At 45.3% G+C, this 13991-nt stretch overlaps 1 protein-coding gene across 2 annotated transcripts in view; it reads right to left on the reverse strand.

Annotated features, from left to right (window-relative positions):
- The window catches only part of NKAIN2 (sodium/potassium transporting ATPase interacting 2), a 1107699-nt gene that overhangs the window by 89793 nt on the left and 1003915 nt on the right, over nt 1-13991 (reverse strand). For both annotated transcript variants that reach the window (XM_033938936.1, XM_033938937.1), the window contains exon 5: nt 13429-13489. In XM_033938936.1, coding sequence (XP_033794827.1) covers nt 13429-13489 — 61 coding nt within the window. The remainder of the gene's footprint in view (nt 1-13428; nt 13490-13991) is intronic.

The following is a 13991-nucleotide window of genomic DNA, read 5'->3' on the forward strand; positions in this document are numbered from 1 at the left end:
ATCGTTGGGCGATTCACTAACCTCACTGTCCTACATTTGTGAGCAAAATTTCCTGCAGGGCTGAGCTGTCATAGCCTTACTTTCTGGTCAATGCCCTGGGAGCCTCTCACCCTCATTATGCCACTGTCTATGTAACCAAACAGCACTGCAGAAAAGGCTGTCCTAAATTGAGTCACTTAGTTGTGCTAGTACTGAATATTAGCTGGCACCTGCATAGCTTCTGAGTTGCAGCCAGAATTAGGTAAGAGACAACTCCACTCCTAGACTTGGACTCCCCTAAGTACAGTGTCTGCTCTCAGAACCCAGGCCCACCAAGCTTAGTGTTGTTCCTAGACCTGCTCCCAGAAAAGTACCCCCTGCAAGTTCCCCCCACCCCCATCCAGTGATTCTAAGTTGCTCCTATCCATGCAGACTCTGGTCTCAAAATGGCCACCAGACCTCTAGCAGTAGTCTCATGGTGCCACCAAAGCTCCTGCTCAGAAGACCAGTAAACTGCCAACAGATAGGCTGGGGAGATCTACAGGGGGGTGGGTGGGGGTACTTATGGAGGGGGTGCTAGTGTGCATGTGCATGTAGGGGGAGGGGTCCTGGAGCAGACACTGTGCTTGATGGGGTGGAGGGAGTAGAAATTGGTCCTTATGCTTGTCCTGTCATGCTTAAATAAAGCATTTCAGTATTCCTGTTCTTAAGGCCAGTTGTGTTGTTTTTTATGTCATGTCTTTCATTAGTACACATTTGTTATCTTTTTTTGCTTTGATTGGTGGGCTAAACCTCTTATGAGCATGGCCATGGTGTCATGAGATCCAGGCAGATATAGAGCTAAGGCTCCTACTTTCTAGCAACAATATCATAAGTAACAAAGTTACAGCCAGTGTCTGTGATCTGCTGTTGAGAATCCACTCTAGGCCATTTCTTGGCCACTGATCCCATACTTTGACAGAGTTCTGTCTTTACAAGTGTCTCATTTATCTTTATTCTGCAACTGATGCAGCAATGTGTCCTTCTGGTGAAGAGGGCAGCAGGAACGAGGAAGAATCCAACATCTGGACTTTGACTTTCCTGGGAAGGCCAAATGTGACTGTGGGGTGGGTCGAGATAGAACTGCCTCTTTAGGGCATCCCTCATCACCCCAGTAAACTGCACTGCAACATGCGTCTGCAGGCACCTCCCATAATGCATGGCCATGTTCGTGTGTGCAGAGACCCATATGATATCTTCAAACGAACTTAGAAAACTTGGATGAAGTGATTTACCCAAGAAAGGCTCCTGAGGCAGGCCATATTGGCTGAAACACGTCATGAATAAACTGTACAGCAACATTATTACGTATCTCCACTGTGGTTTGTTCGTGTCTACTTGAATTGTGGAGATCTTTCTCCTGGTTTGTTTGACCATGGCAAAAGGGTTAAATAAGGAAAGGGAAAGTTATCATAAGATCTCTAGCAATGAATTTCACATCTTTATTACACACTGGGTGAAAAATATTGTCTCCAATTTATTTTAAACTTACTACCAAGTAGATTCATTACATGCAGTGGTGGCTAAAAAGCAAATAGAATACTGTATTAGGAAAGGAATGGAGAACAAAACTGAGAATATTATAATGTCTTTGTATCACTCCATGAAATGACTACACATTAAATACTGTGTGCAATTCTGGCCACTGTTCTCAAAGAAAAAGCTGTGGAGGGGCATAATAAAAAAACATCTAAGTCCCCTTTTGGCCTAAGGCCCTAAGCGTTGAAAGAAGCAGGGAAAATGTCCATTATCAAAAAAACCGTCCAAAAGGAGTTTTTTATTGATAATGGCCTGCCTCTACATTCAGCTGTTTAAACGCCCAGACCACCACTACGTCTAAACTTACACCATATAATCAACCTGTTACCGATTACAGAAATCTCCCCACACCAGCAACGATCAGCCCAGGAAGGAGAACAAGCCCTCCTGGCCCGGCGACTCCCCGGTGCCCGACAGCAATCGGGCCAGGAGGGAGCCCAAGCCCTCCTGGCCCGGCGACCCCCACCCTGGCCGAGAATGATCCGGGCAGGAGGGAGCCCAACCCTTCCTGCCCAGGCGACCCCCCCCCCACTAAGATACGGGCAGGAGAGATCCCAGGCCCTCCTGCCCTCGACACCCCCCTCCCACGATTGCCCCCCTGAACCCCGATAGGCCCCCCTACCCTCTGACCTGCGATACCCTCTGCCGACTCTGTGACACCCCCCTACCCCTGACACCCCCCTCCCATACCTGGAAATAGTTGGCCGGATGGACGGGTCCTAAGCACGTCCATTCGGCAGGCCTGCCATCCATTGAATGGCGGGCCTTAGGGCCTGATTGGCCCAGGCACCTCAAACCCCGCCCACAGGTGAGGCCTGAGGCGCCTGGGCCAACCAGAATCGGCCCAGTAGCCTTAGGCCCCTCCTGTGGGTGGGGCCTTAGGCACATGGGCCCAACCTGGTGGGGGGCAATTGTGGTAGGGGGTAAGTCGAGGGCAGGAGAGCCTGGGATCCCTCCTGCCCGCATCTTAGTGGGGGTGGGGGGTATGGGGGTCACCTGGGCAGGAGGAGTTGGGCTCCCTCCTGGCCTGATCATTCTTGGCCGTTCTTAGCCTGGGTGGGGGTCACCAGGCCAGGAGGGTTTTGGGCTCCCTCCTGGCCTGATCATTCTTAGCCGGGGTGGTCGCTGGGCCAGGAGGGCTTGGGCTCCCTCCTGGCCCGATCGTTCTCAGCCAGGGTGTCGCCGGGCCAGGAGGGCTTGGGCTCCCTCCTGCCCAGATCGTGTCGTGGGGAGGGGTGGATCGCTGCAGGAGAGATGGCTCATCTCCCCTGCCACTTTAGCGATCCCAAGTGACGCATTTGGCGGCACCTGGTGGTATCACTATTGCGGCAGGGGAGATGAGGCATCTCTCTTGCCCCGATGTTTGCGGTGGGGGTTGGTAGGTTGCCAGGCCACTGAGCTGATCGCAGCAGCTGCCATCAGCTCAGCAGACCCTTTTTAGGTATTTATAGCTGTTTTGACTTGATCTAAGTCAAAACGTATAAGTGCCGACTAGGCAACCTGCCTAAAGTTTTGGTTATATCTACTGTAACGCCTAGGTCTAGGTCAGCCCACCTCCTGCCCTTTCACCTCCTTTAAAAACGCCTCTTTTCGCTCTAAGCGTTTAGAGGCAGGGGAAAGGCCTAAGCTGGTTTTAGATACGTCTAAAACCAGCTTTGATTATGGGTACTTGGACGATCAGGCTTTTTGATCATCCAAGTATCCATTTAGGCCACTTTTAGATTTTTTTTTTATTATGAGCCCCATAGCGAAATTAGAAAAAGGTACAGAGAAGAGAGATGAAAATTATAAATAGAATGGAACAACTTTACATGAAGCTACGTGCTAGTCTCTGTATTTTTGGAAAGAGTAAACAAGCGATTCACTCCCACCTGTTCTATTCCACCCCTGTATTTTATAGACCTTTATCATATCTTCCCTCAGCCATCTGTTCTCCAAGCTAAAGAGCCCCAAACTCTTTAGGATTTTCAAAAAGTTAAGTTGTTCCATTCTATTAATAATTTTCATCTCTCTTCTCTGTACCTTTTTCTAATTTCACTATAGCTTTTTCTTTGAGAACAGCGGCCAGGAGTGATACAAAGGCATTATAATATTCTTAGTTTTGTTCTCTATTCCTTTCCTAATAATTCGTAATACAGTATTCTATTTGCTTTTTAGCCCCCACCGCACACTGAGCAGAGAGTTTTTATTTATTATTGACATAACTAGTCTTTAAGCCCGTTACATTAACGGGTGCTAGGGATCGTGAGAGGAGCCACGGCGGCAGTTTTAAACTTAAAAAAAAAATGCAGCGAACTAAGGGAGCCGTTTTCAAAGCCGCCGCCGCGGCTCCTCTCATGAGCTGCACTTATATTATGTCGGAAGATGAGAGAGGAGCCGCGACGACGGCGGCAGATTTCAAATTAAAATAATTTATGCGGCCAGCCGGCTCCCTCGAAACCCTCCCCCCCTTTCCCTTCCCGCGGTCCGTCTGGCTGCGTTGTTCTCTCCCTCATTCTCAAACCGTCTGTGCCAGCTGAAGTGGGAGTGGGGGGGACTCAGCACCGGCTGGGCGACTCGAGCCGCCGGCCCCCAGGAGCTCGAGGCCGACGGCGGACATGGCTTGCGTTGCCGAGTTTGGTGACGTACAACCCGCGCATGCGCACTAAAAAAAACCCGACAGATCAGGGAACACGTTTTTTTTAGTGCGCATGCGCGGCCTAGCATTTTATTATATTAGATACCAACAGTAGATCCTTTTCCTGGATTGTGACTCCTAATGTAGTATGGGTTCCTCATTTTGCCTTTGGATGCCTCGTCTCATAAGGTCCTCATACACTCCCCCTTTTATGAAGCTGCATTAGGGTTTTTTTATCCTAGGCTGTGGCGGTAAAAGTTCCAACGCTCATAGAAGTCCTGTAAAGCTTTTACCACCATGATCTGCAATAAAAAACCATAACGCGGCTTCATAATAAGACAATTTTTCACAACAATATGAACAATTTAATCTTATTACTGATTCACAATAGAGTTGGATCAGCCAGAAGGTATTTAGAGCTTTTATATCCTGGCTCTAGAAATGTGAATGTATAAATCTGTTTTATGTGATACTTTTCAGTTTTTGGCAGCTAAATAGTGGAATTCACTGCCTTTATATATTGAATGTTTAAAAAAATTGTGCAACCTAATGTTTAATATATACTTTTATTGTAATATTTTTTTGTGAGTCCTAGAAATACCTAGCCCTTAAATTGTAAGCTGCATTGAACTTTATTCAGGCTTTTGCAGGATATAAGATGGGAAAATAATCCTCTATAATAAAACCCTTACCCGCGCATGCGCAGTTAACATGGCGTGATCCCTGTCACCGTGTTTTCTGCTTCCGTGCCGTGTTCTATTTGCGGTGTGTGCGGCGACTTGAGGCGCGTGCAGCCATTTCAGCAGCGATGATGGTTTGACTCCTGTGCTGCCGGGACGCCTCTTCTCACCCCCGGACCAGCAAATGCAGCAGCCGCAGGGCATTTGCTAGGCCGGCCCACTTCGATAATGCGAGGTGGGCTGGCCTAGGAAAAGCTCCGAGGCTGCCCAGGTTACCAGATGCTGAACAGGGGGAGCAGGGAAAGGAGAAGGTGTACTTCTGTGCTACTGCACAGGGGGATCAGTTAAGGAGTGCTGCTGGACACGGGGGAGGTAAAATGATGGGAGAAGGGCTGCTGCTGGACAGGGGGAGCAGGGAAGGGGTGCTGCTGGACACAGGGGAGGTAAAAGGAAGGGAGAAGGGCTATTGCTGGACAGGGGGAGCAGGCAAGGGGTGCTGGTGAACAGCCGAAAAAAGAGAGAGACAGAAAGATAGAAAGAAAAACAGACAGACAGCGGAGAGAGAAAGACAGAAAGACAGACACACACATCTATTCTAGCACCCATTAATGTAACAGGCTTAAAGACTAGTGTAATATAATATAATGTAATGTAATCTTTTTGTGATTTAGCAACTTTGAATAACATTGTGTTAGCAAATTTGGTCACTTCACTTACTATTCCTGTTTCTAGATCATTTGCTATTCTTGCTTCACACCTTTGCACTTTAAGAATGCCCAGACGGAGGAAGAGAAGGGTGGAAGGGTAGGGGAGGAGGAACCAAATGACTTTATTGTCCAAACAATCGTGGTGTTAGCAATGCATGTAGGCTGACAGGGAAGGAGGCATGCCATGCTAAGGCTACATGCTTAGCTCACCTAGTAGCCATCCTTTGATGATCTGGTGACTCTGAGAACACTCATGAAGTCATGATTCCAGACTGGGACAGAACGTAGGCATTGTGATTGGATCTTGGGTAGCATGTACACACCTCAGTTATGACATTTGAGGCACTCTTGCAGACCACCTTACATGGATAGCGAATGGCAGGATTTTCAATTTCTATAGATTGTCTCCTTCCCGGAAGGTCTGGCTATGTGGGTGTAGTCTATTGCTCTGAGTAAAGAGGGGAAGTAGGCCAGTTGATAGATGTCTGGCATGGTTTTGGTGTTGCTTTGGCTGTTGTTCAGAGAAGTACAGGTACTTTAAATATATTGAGCTTCTCTCTGGAGAAAGGCTTGTAGAAATTGATAAATGCAAGGTGAGGCAACTGGTTGGTTGATGCCAGCTGTGGCTCCAATTGATATCTGGAATGATCTTGTGGCAAAAAAGACTAGGACTATGGTGACTTTCAGATGCACCAGCAGGGCTTGTCCTCTCCATTCTATGGGATCCCTTGCTCACATACCTCTTTAAAATCTTTGCCAGTGCGAGCAACTACTCTAGCCTTCTGCTTGTGCCTGCCTGGCTCCCCCTGAAATCACTTCCAGGTCGCAGGCCAGGAAGTGATGTCAGAGGGAAAGCCAGCACGAGCAGCAGGCTGGAGAAGCTGTTTGTGCTGCTGAGGATTTTAAGGGGTATGGGGGTGGGAAGGGAAGGTGCGAGTGTGGCATGGAAGGAGCATGGGGGATGGAGAGGAGAGCACATGGGTGCATAAGGAGTGGGGGTGGGCAGAGAGGAGGGTGTGGGGGGCACCATTACCATGGGCACCCTTTACCCTTACTACGCCACTGTTCCACACTTTTCTTGACACTTTTCAGTTCATATCATTGAATCAAAAAGTGTGGAATAACTTGTAAATTTCATGGCTCCACATCATTCTCTTATTGGCTGGGCTGAGGACTTTTCAGTGCCCCTCGTATATGCCACTACTTATTCCTAGGATAAACAGCATAAAATCTGTTTTACTACTTGGGATCTAGCTGGGTAATTGAGACCTGGGCCGGCCACCGTTCGAAACAAGATACTGGGCTTCATGGACCTTCAGTCTGTCTCAATATGGCAATTCTTATGTGAGCCAAGTATAGAACAATCAAGCCACTGTGACATCACTGATGAGGTTGGCTCTTAGGCATTGGTGGAATGAGGCATTATGACATCACAATCTCAGCTCTGGAATGTTGCTACTCTTTGGGTTTCTGCCAGTTACTTGGGACCTGGGTTGGCCACTGTTGGAAAGGGGTACTGGGCTTGATGGATCTTCGGTCTATCCCAATATGGCAATTCTTATGTTCTTATGTTTGTGCGGAATATACATTTAAAAAAAAATTCATAAATTTATACATTCAATCAGCATCCGTTGGTATAGAATCACCCTCAAAATGAGAGAAATCTTTTACTACATAGGCCCCTGTTTAATAAGGGAGAATGTGTGCTAGATCAGGCTGTGAATATGTAGGATTCTCATTTTAAACTGTAACTCTTTTATGCTGGTCCCTCTTAACCTCCCAGCTGCTATTTTTACAAAAAACTCAGTCTATAGGAGTCACGGGACTAAAGTGCTATCAAATCCAGTTCTACATTGCAGGTCGCAAGGGTGCTGTGAATCCTATGAGCTGATTTAAGGGTTTTAAATGTTCCTTCCCAGGCTGTAAAATAACAGAAATGTATCAGCTCTTGAAAGTCAACAAGAAATCCCTAAGCACCAGCCTTGATAGAAAAACTCTTTTCTCCATCCCCGTTTTCAGAGGAAGATCTGATTGGGAATGCAAATGCAATATGTTGGCTGGCACTAATACCGTAACAAAATCAGTCTTGTTTAAAAAAATTTATCAAGAGCGCAACAGGACAACAAATCCAATTAGTCAGTTTCAGCCCTTTTGTACACTTGCAGTGATTTCCACCACTAGGGTGTTATTTACACAAGTGAAAAGAAGAAAACTTAACATACATATAAAGAAAACTTTCATTACTTTTAGTTGTACTTAGGGAGCAGTAGGAACCAACAGAAAATTACAGCATCACCCTTCTGACTAGAAGGTAATGGAAATGATTTTATACTGTATTTACCCTGGCTGTAATAGTGGGAGTTGCAGAATGCAAAAGCAACCTGCAAAGTCAATCCAAACCATGAACTCTGGCTTTCTTTTTATTTGCTTACTTCAAATATTCTATTTGTCAAATTTTAATACTGCGGCTTTGAACTGACACTCACCATGGTTTGAATAAAATTGCAGAATGAATAATTCAAAATATCTGAATGTCAATAAAAACATACTAAGCATCATACATGCCTCATGAACCTTCCCCCTTCTCCCGTACCTTACAAACTTGCCAAGCCGCGGCACATTAAACATAGTGGCTGCAGTTCGAGGCATCTGGAAGTGTGCAGACATCGACGTGATGATGTCATGCACATGCATGATGTCAACACGTCGATGTCCACGCATACATGAAGGCCCTCCAGATGGGCCCTGATCTGCCAGTGGGTGGCGCTGGAAGGGAGGACGCGCAGAATCCGAGGAGAGAAGGAGAGGCTCTGGTGCCGTCTGACTACCTACAGAATCTGGATCTTGCCGTGAGAGGCACATCCTGTAGGCAGTCAACTGGCGCCTTTCCTCCTTTCTGGCATCTCACGGCACACCTGGAATCTCGGGCGGCACACAGTTTGCGATACACTGCTCTTTATTCCCTCCACCGATACACAATCAGTCAAGTGGAGGAACTGCTTAGCAGCTAGAGCACTGGGCCGACATCGGTGAAGATCTAGATCAGATCCTACTGTTACTCTTTGTAAGTTCAGACAAATCACTTAGGCCTCCATTCTTTTAGGTACAAACTTAGGGCTTCTTTTACTAAATGGCGCTAGAGGTTTTTAGCACGGGCCGGCGAGGTAGATGCTCCGACGCTCATAGAATTCCTATGAGCATCAGAGCATTTGCTTTGCCAGCCCACACTAAAATCTTCTAGCGCCGTTTAGTAAAACTCAGCTTTAGAATGTGAGCTCTCCTTGGACATGGAAATACCTAGTGAACCTGAATGCAATTCACCTTGAGCTACTACTGAAAACAAGTGTGAGCTCAATCTAAATCTAAATTACAAAAAAAAAAAAAAAAGGATCTGATATTCAAAGGGATTTAATCAGGCAGGGCAGCTGGCCAGCCACTGATATTCAGTGGCATTTAAGTGGGCAGTACCACAGAATATATTTGAATATTTTTGCTAATTAGCTTGGTTAGAGGTGGAGTTGGGTGGATCCACAACTTAGCTGGTTAGTAGCGATATTCCGTCTGCTTTTTTTTTTAAAATATCATTTTTATTAAAGAGTCAACGCATAAAGTTAGGATAGCATAAAGGCTGTCCTAACTTTACAAGCCAAGTTTAACCAGGCACTGGTCTGAATATTGGCTGGTGACCAGTTAACTTCCAGGTCAGCAGACATTCCTGGATATTGAATGCTTGGAGCCATGCATGCCCTGGCATTGAATATTCAGGGTTAGTTCAGCCTACAAACTTCTTACCGCCATGGACTCATAGGCGTCGGAACGGGGGAGGCCACAGGGTCCATGGCCTCCCCCAAAATTGGCAGTCACAGCCAGTTATAGCTCTACTCCCCCACTCACTGCCTCCTGGTCACTGTAATTTTAAATCTTAAGGCAGCTGCTATGCAGCATCGCTGCAGAATGAAGACGTCCGGGGAAGCCTGCTAGTTGACGCTATGTAGTGGCTGCCAGAAGATTTAAAATTACAGCAGCCGGTGAAGGTAGGTGGGGGAATTGGGAGCTGAAGAGAGAGATCGTGCCACTGGATCCTGCTGGGGCTAGGGTGGAGCCTTTGGGCCCCCCAAACAAAAAAGCGTTTTGCTGCGTATGCATGGACTGAATATTGGTAAGGTTTTCAACCTTTTCTGAATGTCATATAATCTTTCTCTGTCCTGAAGGAGTTTATTGTAACATTATAAGCGGTCTCTGAACATATTCTGCCCCTATCTCCCTGTAGTTTGAGTTCATGATTCATCAGTGCACAAAGCAAAGCCTCCCCCTGTGATCGTAACGTACTTCTAGTTCAAAATTCTCTCCTGTAAAGGTTTTGGATCTAGTCCCACTCTTGGTTTGTGCACTAACTTTATCACCTGAAATTGAATTCTGAACTGCAATGGAAGCCAGAGCAACTGCCTCGACATTGGTGTAACATAATTATCCTATCTACAGTGTTGAAAGGATGTCTAAGTTATTCCCACATGCAGTATATTATAACAATTTAGTCTTGATAATAAACGAGCCTGGGTCACTGTCTGCAAATCTTGTATAGTTAAATACCATTTCAGACATCTAGAAGGTCATTTTATAGCCAGGCACTTAGGCGTATTTTTGCTACTTTAAACTATTTTGAGCATATTTTATAAGGAAACGTCAGTGTCTACTTTTCTTTTTAAAAATGTTAGTATAAGTGACTGAAAACACACTTCATTTAAGGCCTGATCACTTACTACACCATCCCTATAGCTGATATAAACGACCATGCCTCCATTTTGCAAGAACACGTACATTATTGTGTTCTCTAATCAATGCGCATTCCTGCTCACACTGCCTATGCTCCATCCAAACTCTATACCAATCAAAAAAAATAAAAAAACCCACATAAGAAAACCCTTTCTGCTAAATTACCTGCATTCTATCTACCTTACCCCTTCTTTTACGATGCCACTTTAGGCTTTATCATCGGCTGCAGTGTTATTAGCTCCGACTCTCCTAGGCATTCTGTGAGCATCGGAGCTAATACTGCCGCAGTCAGTGATTAAAAAAAAAGCCTAAAGTGGCTTTGTAAAAGGGGAGGGGGCGGGCTTAATTATTTATTTTAAATTAATGTCTTTACTTTTCATAGAGGGTAGGAAAAGCCTCAGATATTGGAGCAATGTATCTCTTTATAGAGAAACAACGATTTATATATAGGTGAATTGGTTCCAGCTCTAATCATCATAAAAGCCTCCCCATCCTGTGGATGTTGTGCAGAAGATGTATCAAACATGCCCATTTTCAAAACTGCAAAATGTCTCTCTTGATTTGTTCAAAAATGGCCATTTTTCAAATGTGCATCTATCTGTTTAACCATTTTTTTGAATCAACACAAAACAAGCCATTGGGATGTAGGAGGGGGCCAACATTTTAGTAGATTGGCCACACAGCCATCCAAGCAGAACAGTGGGACACCTCATGGGGCACTGCAGTGAACTTCACATAAAAGGTGCACATCTCACCTTAACCCCCTTATATTGTATGGTGAGTCCTCCAAAACACACTCACTACCTACTGTACCCAACTGTACACCATACCAATAGCCCTTATGCCTGCAGGTGTCACATATGTGCAGGTACAGTAGGTTTTTGTTAGGTTTTGGTGAGCTCATACCTTCCCCCACAAGTATGGTAGTCAAAGTGGGATATAGAAACATAGAAACATGATGGCAGATAAAAGCCAAATGGCCCATCTAGTCTGCCCATCCACAGTAACCATTACCTCTTTCTCTCTCCAAGAGATCCCACATGCCTATCCCAGGCCCTTTTGAATTCAGACACAGTCTCTGTCTCCACCACCTCTTCTAGGAGACTGTTTCATGAATCTACCACCCTTTCTGTAAAAACGTATTTCCTTAGATTACTCCGGAGCCTATTACCTCTTAACTTCATCCTATGCCCTCTCATTACAGAGTTTCCTTTCAAATGGAAGAGACTCGATTCATGTGCATTTACATTACATAGGTATTTAAACGTCTCTATTATATCGCCACTCTCCCGCCTTTCTTCCAAAGTATACAGATTGACATCTTTAAGTCTGTCCTCATATGTCTTATGATGAAGTCCACACACCATTTTAGTAGCCTTCCTCTGGATCGACTCCATCTTTTTTATATCTTTTTGAAGGTGCGGCCTCCAGAATTGTACGCAATATTCTAAATGAGGTCTCACAAAAGTCTTATACAAGGGCATCAATACCGCCTTTTTCCTACTAGCCATACTGCTCCCTATGCAACCTAGCATCCTTCTAGCTTTCGCCGTCACCTTTTCAACCTGTTTGGCCACCTTAAGATAATCACATACAATCACACCCAAGTCCCGCTCTTCTGTTGTGCACATAAGCTCTTCATTCCCTAATCTATACTGTTCCCTTGGAGTTTTGCAGCCCAAATGCATGACCTTGCATTTCTTAGCATTAAATTTTAGGTACCAAATTTCAGACCATTCTTCAAGCTTCACCAGGTCTTTCTTCATGTTATTCACACCATCCGGCATATCTACTCTATTGCAGATTTTCGTATCATCTGCAAAGAGACAAATCTTACCCGACAACCCTTCAGCAATATAGTTTATAAAAATGTTAAAAAGAACATGCCCAAGAACAGAACCTTGAGGCACACCACTGGTAACATCCCTTTCCTTAGAGCAATCTCCATTGATCACTATCCTCTGTCACCTTGCACTCAAACAGTTCTTAACCCAGCCCGTCACTTTGGGACCCATCCCAAGGGCACTCAGTTTACTTATTAGACATCTGTGTGGAACACTGTCAAAGGCTTTGCTAAAATCTAAATACACCACATCTAGCGCCCATCCTGGGTCCTTTTCTCTGAAGTCCACTGCACTGACCACCAGGCTACTCCAGAGAGCTGCTTGCCTTGGATCGGTAGTAGAGAATGACACGGTGACAAAATTAATCACCGTTCCCGTCCCCATGGATTACCGCGGGAAATAATCCCATGTCATTTTCTAGTGTCTATTTCAACCTCGGTCCTTCTACACCAGCATTCTTCAAAGCAAAGCTTGCGGGTCAGTGGTTGTGCCCAATTATACTCTGATTCTTTTCTCTCTCCTTAAAGAATGACATGAAGATGGTTTCCTGCGGTTATCCGCGGGGACGGGAACGGTGATGAATTTTGTCACCATGTCATTCTCTAATCGGTAGCATGGAATGTTGCTACTCTGTGGGTTTTGGCCAGGTACTAGTGACCTGGATTGGCCATCGTGAGAATGGGCTACTGGGCTTGATGGACCTTTGGTCTGACCCAGTAAGGCTATTCTTATGTTCTTATGTCTAATAGGACTGGCCATAACATCTGAAGCTATCTCATTTACATTTTTGAGGGGTGGGACTCAGGAGGGGGGTCAGTGACCACTGAGAAGTGTGTGTATGGGGGGAGGTGGTGGTCATGCTTACATCTCTCCAGTGGTCATCTGGTCAGTTTAGGCAGCTTTTTGGCCCTTATTCATTCCAGCTCCAAACATCCAACTTGTGCACTGCCCTACTACCTCCCAAACCACACCTGTAACATGCCCCTTGAGATTTAGATGAAATGCAGATGAACAGCATGGATATCCGTCTAAAAAAATAAGTTTGAAAATAACAAATTGGAAGGATTTGGTGAGAAAAATGCTCATCTGCCCCTTTATACTACTTTTTGGACGTTTTTCTTTTTTGAAAATGAGCTCCATTCTTACTCGCACGCAAAAAATGCCTAAAACTAGGTGCCACTTTATAAAATTACCCTGAGTCTGAATGGCGGCTAGGTGAGAGTCAAATGTAATGCTATGTTGATACTTACAGCTGTCTTCCTCTTCAGTAATACATTTCACAACATAACAGGCAGAGATGAAGCCAGCAAGCTGGAAGGAAGGTAAGAACATGAGTTTTAGGTTTAAGGTTTAAGTAAGTAGATACAACACTGAGAAATAATCAGATGAGGATTTAATGGTCACTTCTCTAGCACTATCAGGTTTAACATACAGAAAAAAAAAGCACTATCCCCAGGATTCTATATATGGCGACTAAAGTTGTGTTTGAAAATTTGGCCCCATGGCCAAATTGAATGTGCAGCTTAATTAATGAGCCAACTGGCGCCGGTAATTGGCCATTAACATACAATTATCAGCACTAATTAGAAACATAGAAACATAGAAATAGACGGCAGATAAGGGCCACGGCCCATCAAGTCTGCCCACTCCAGTGATCCTCGCTATCTATCTTTGCGGATAGATCCCACATGTCTATCCCATCTGGCCTTAAAATCCGCCACACTGGTGGCCTCAATAACCCGAAGTGGAAGACTATTCCAGCGATCAACCACCCTTTCAGTGAAGAAGAACTTCCTAGTGTCACTGTGCAGTT

Source organism: Geotrypetes seraphini, chromosome 3, assembly GCF_902459505.1.
Source record: "Geotrypetes seraphini chromosome 3, aGeoSer1.1, whole genome shotgun sequence".
Lineage (NCBI taxonomy): Eukaryota > Metazoa > Chordata > Amphibia > Gymnophiona > Dermophiidae > Geotrypetes > Geotrypetes seraphini.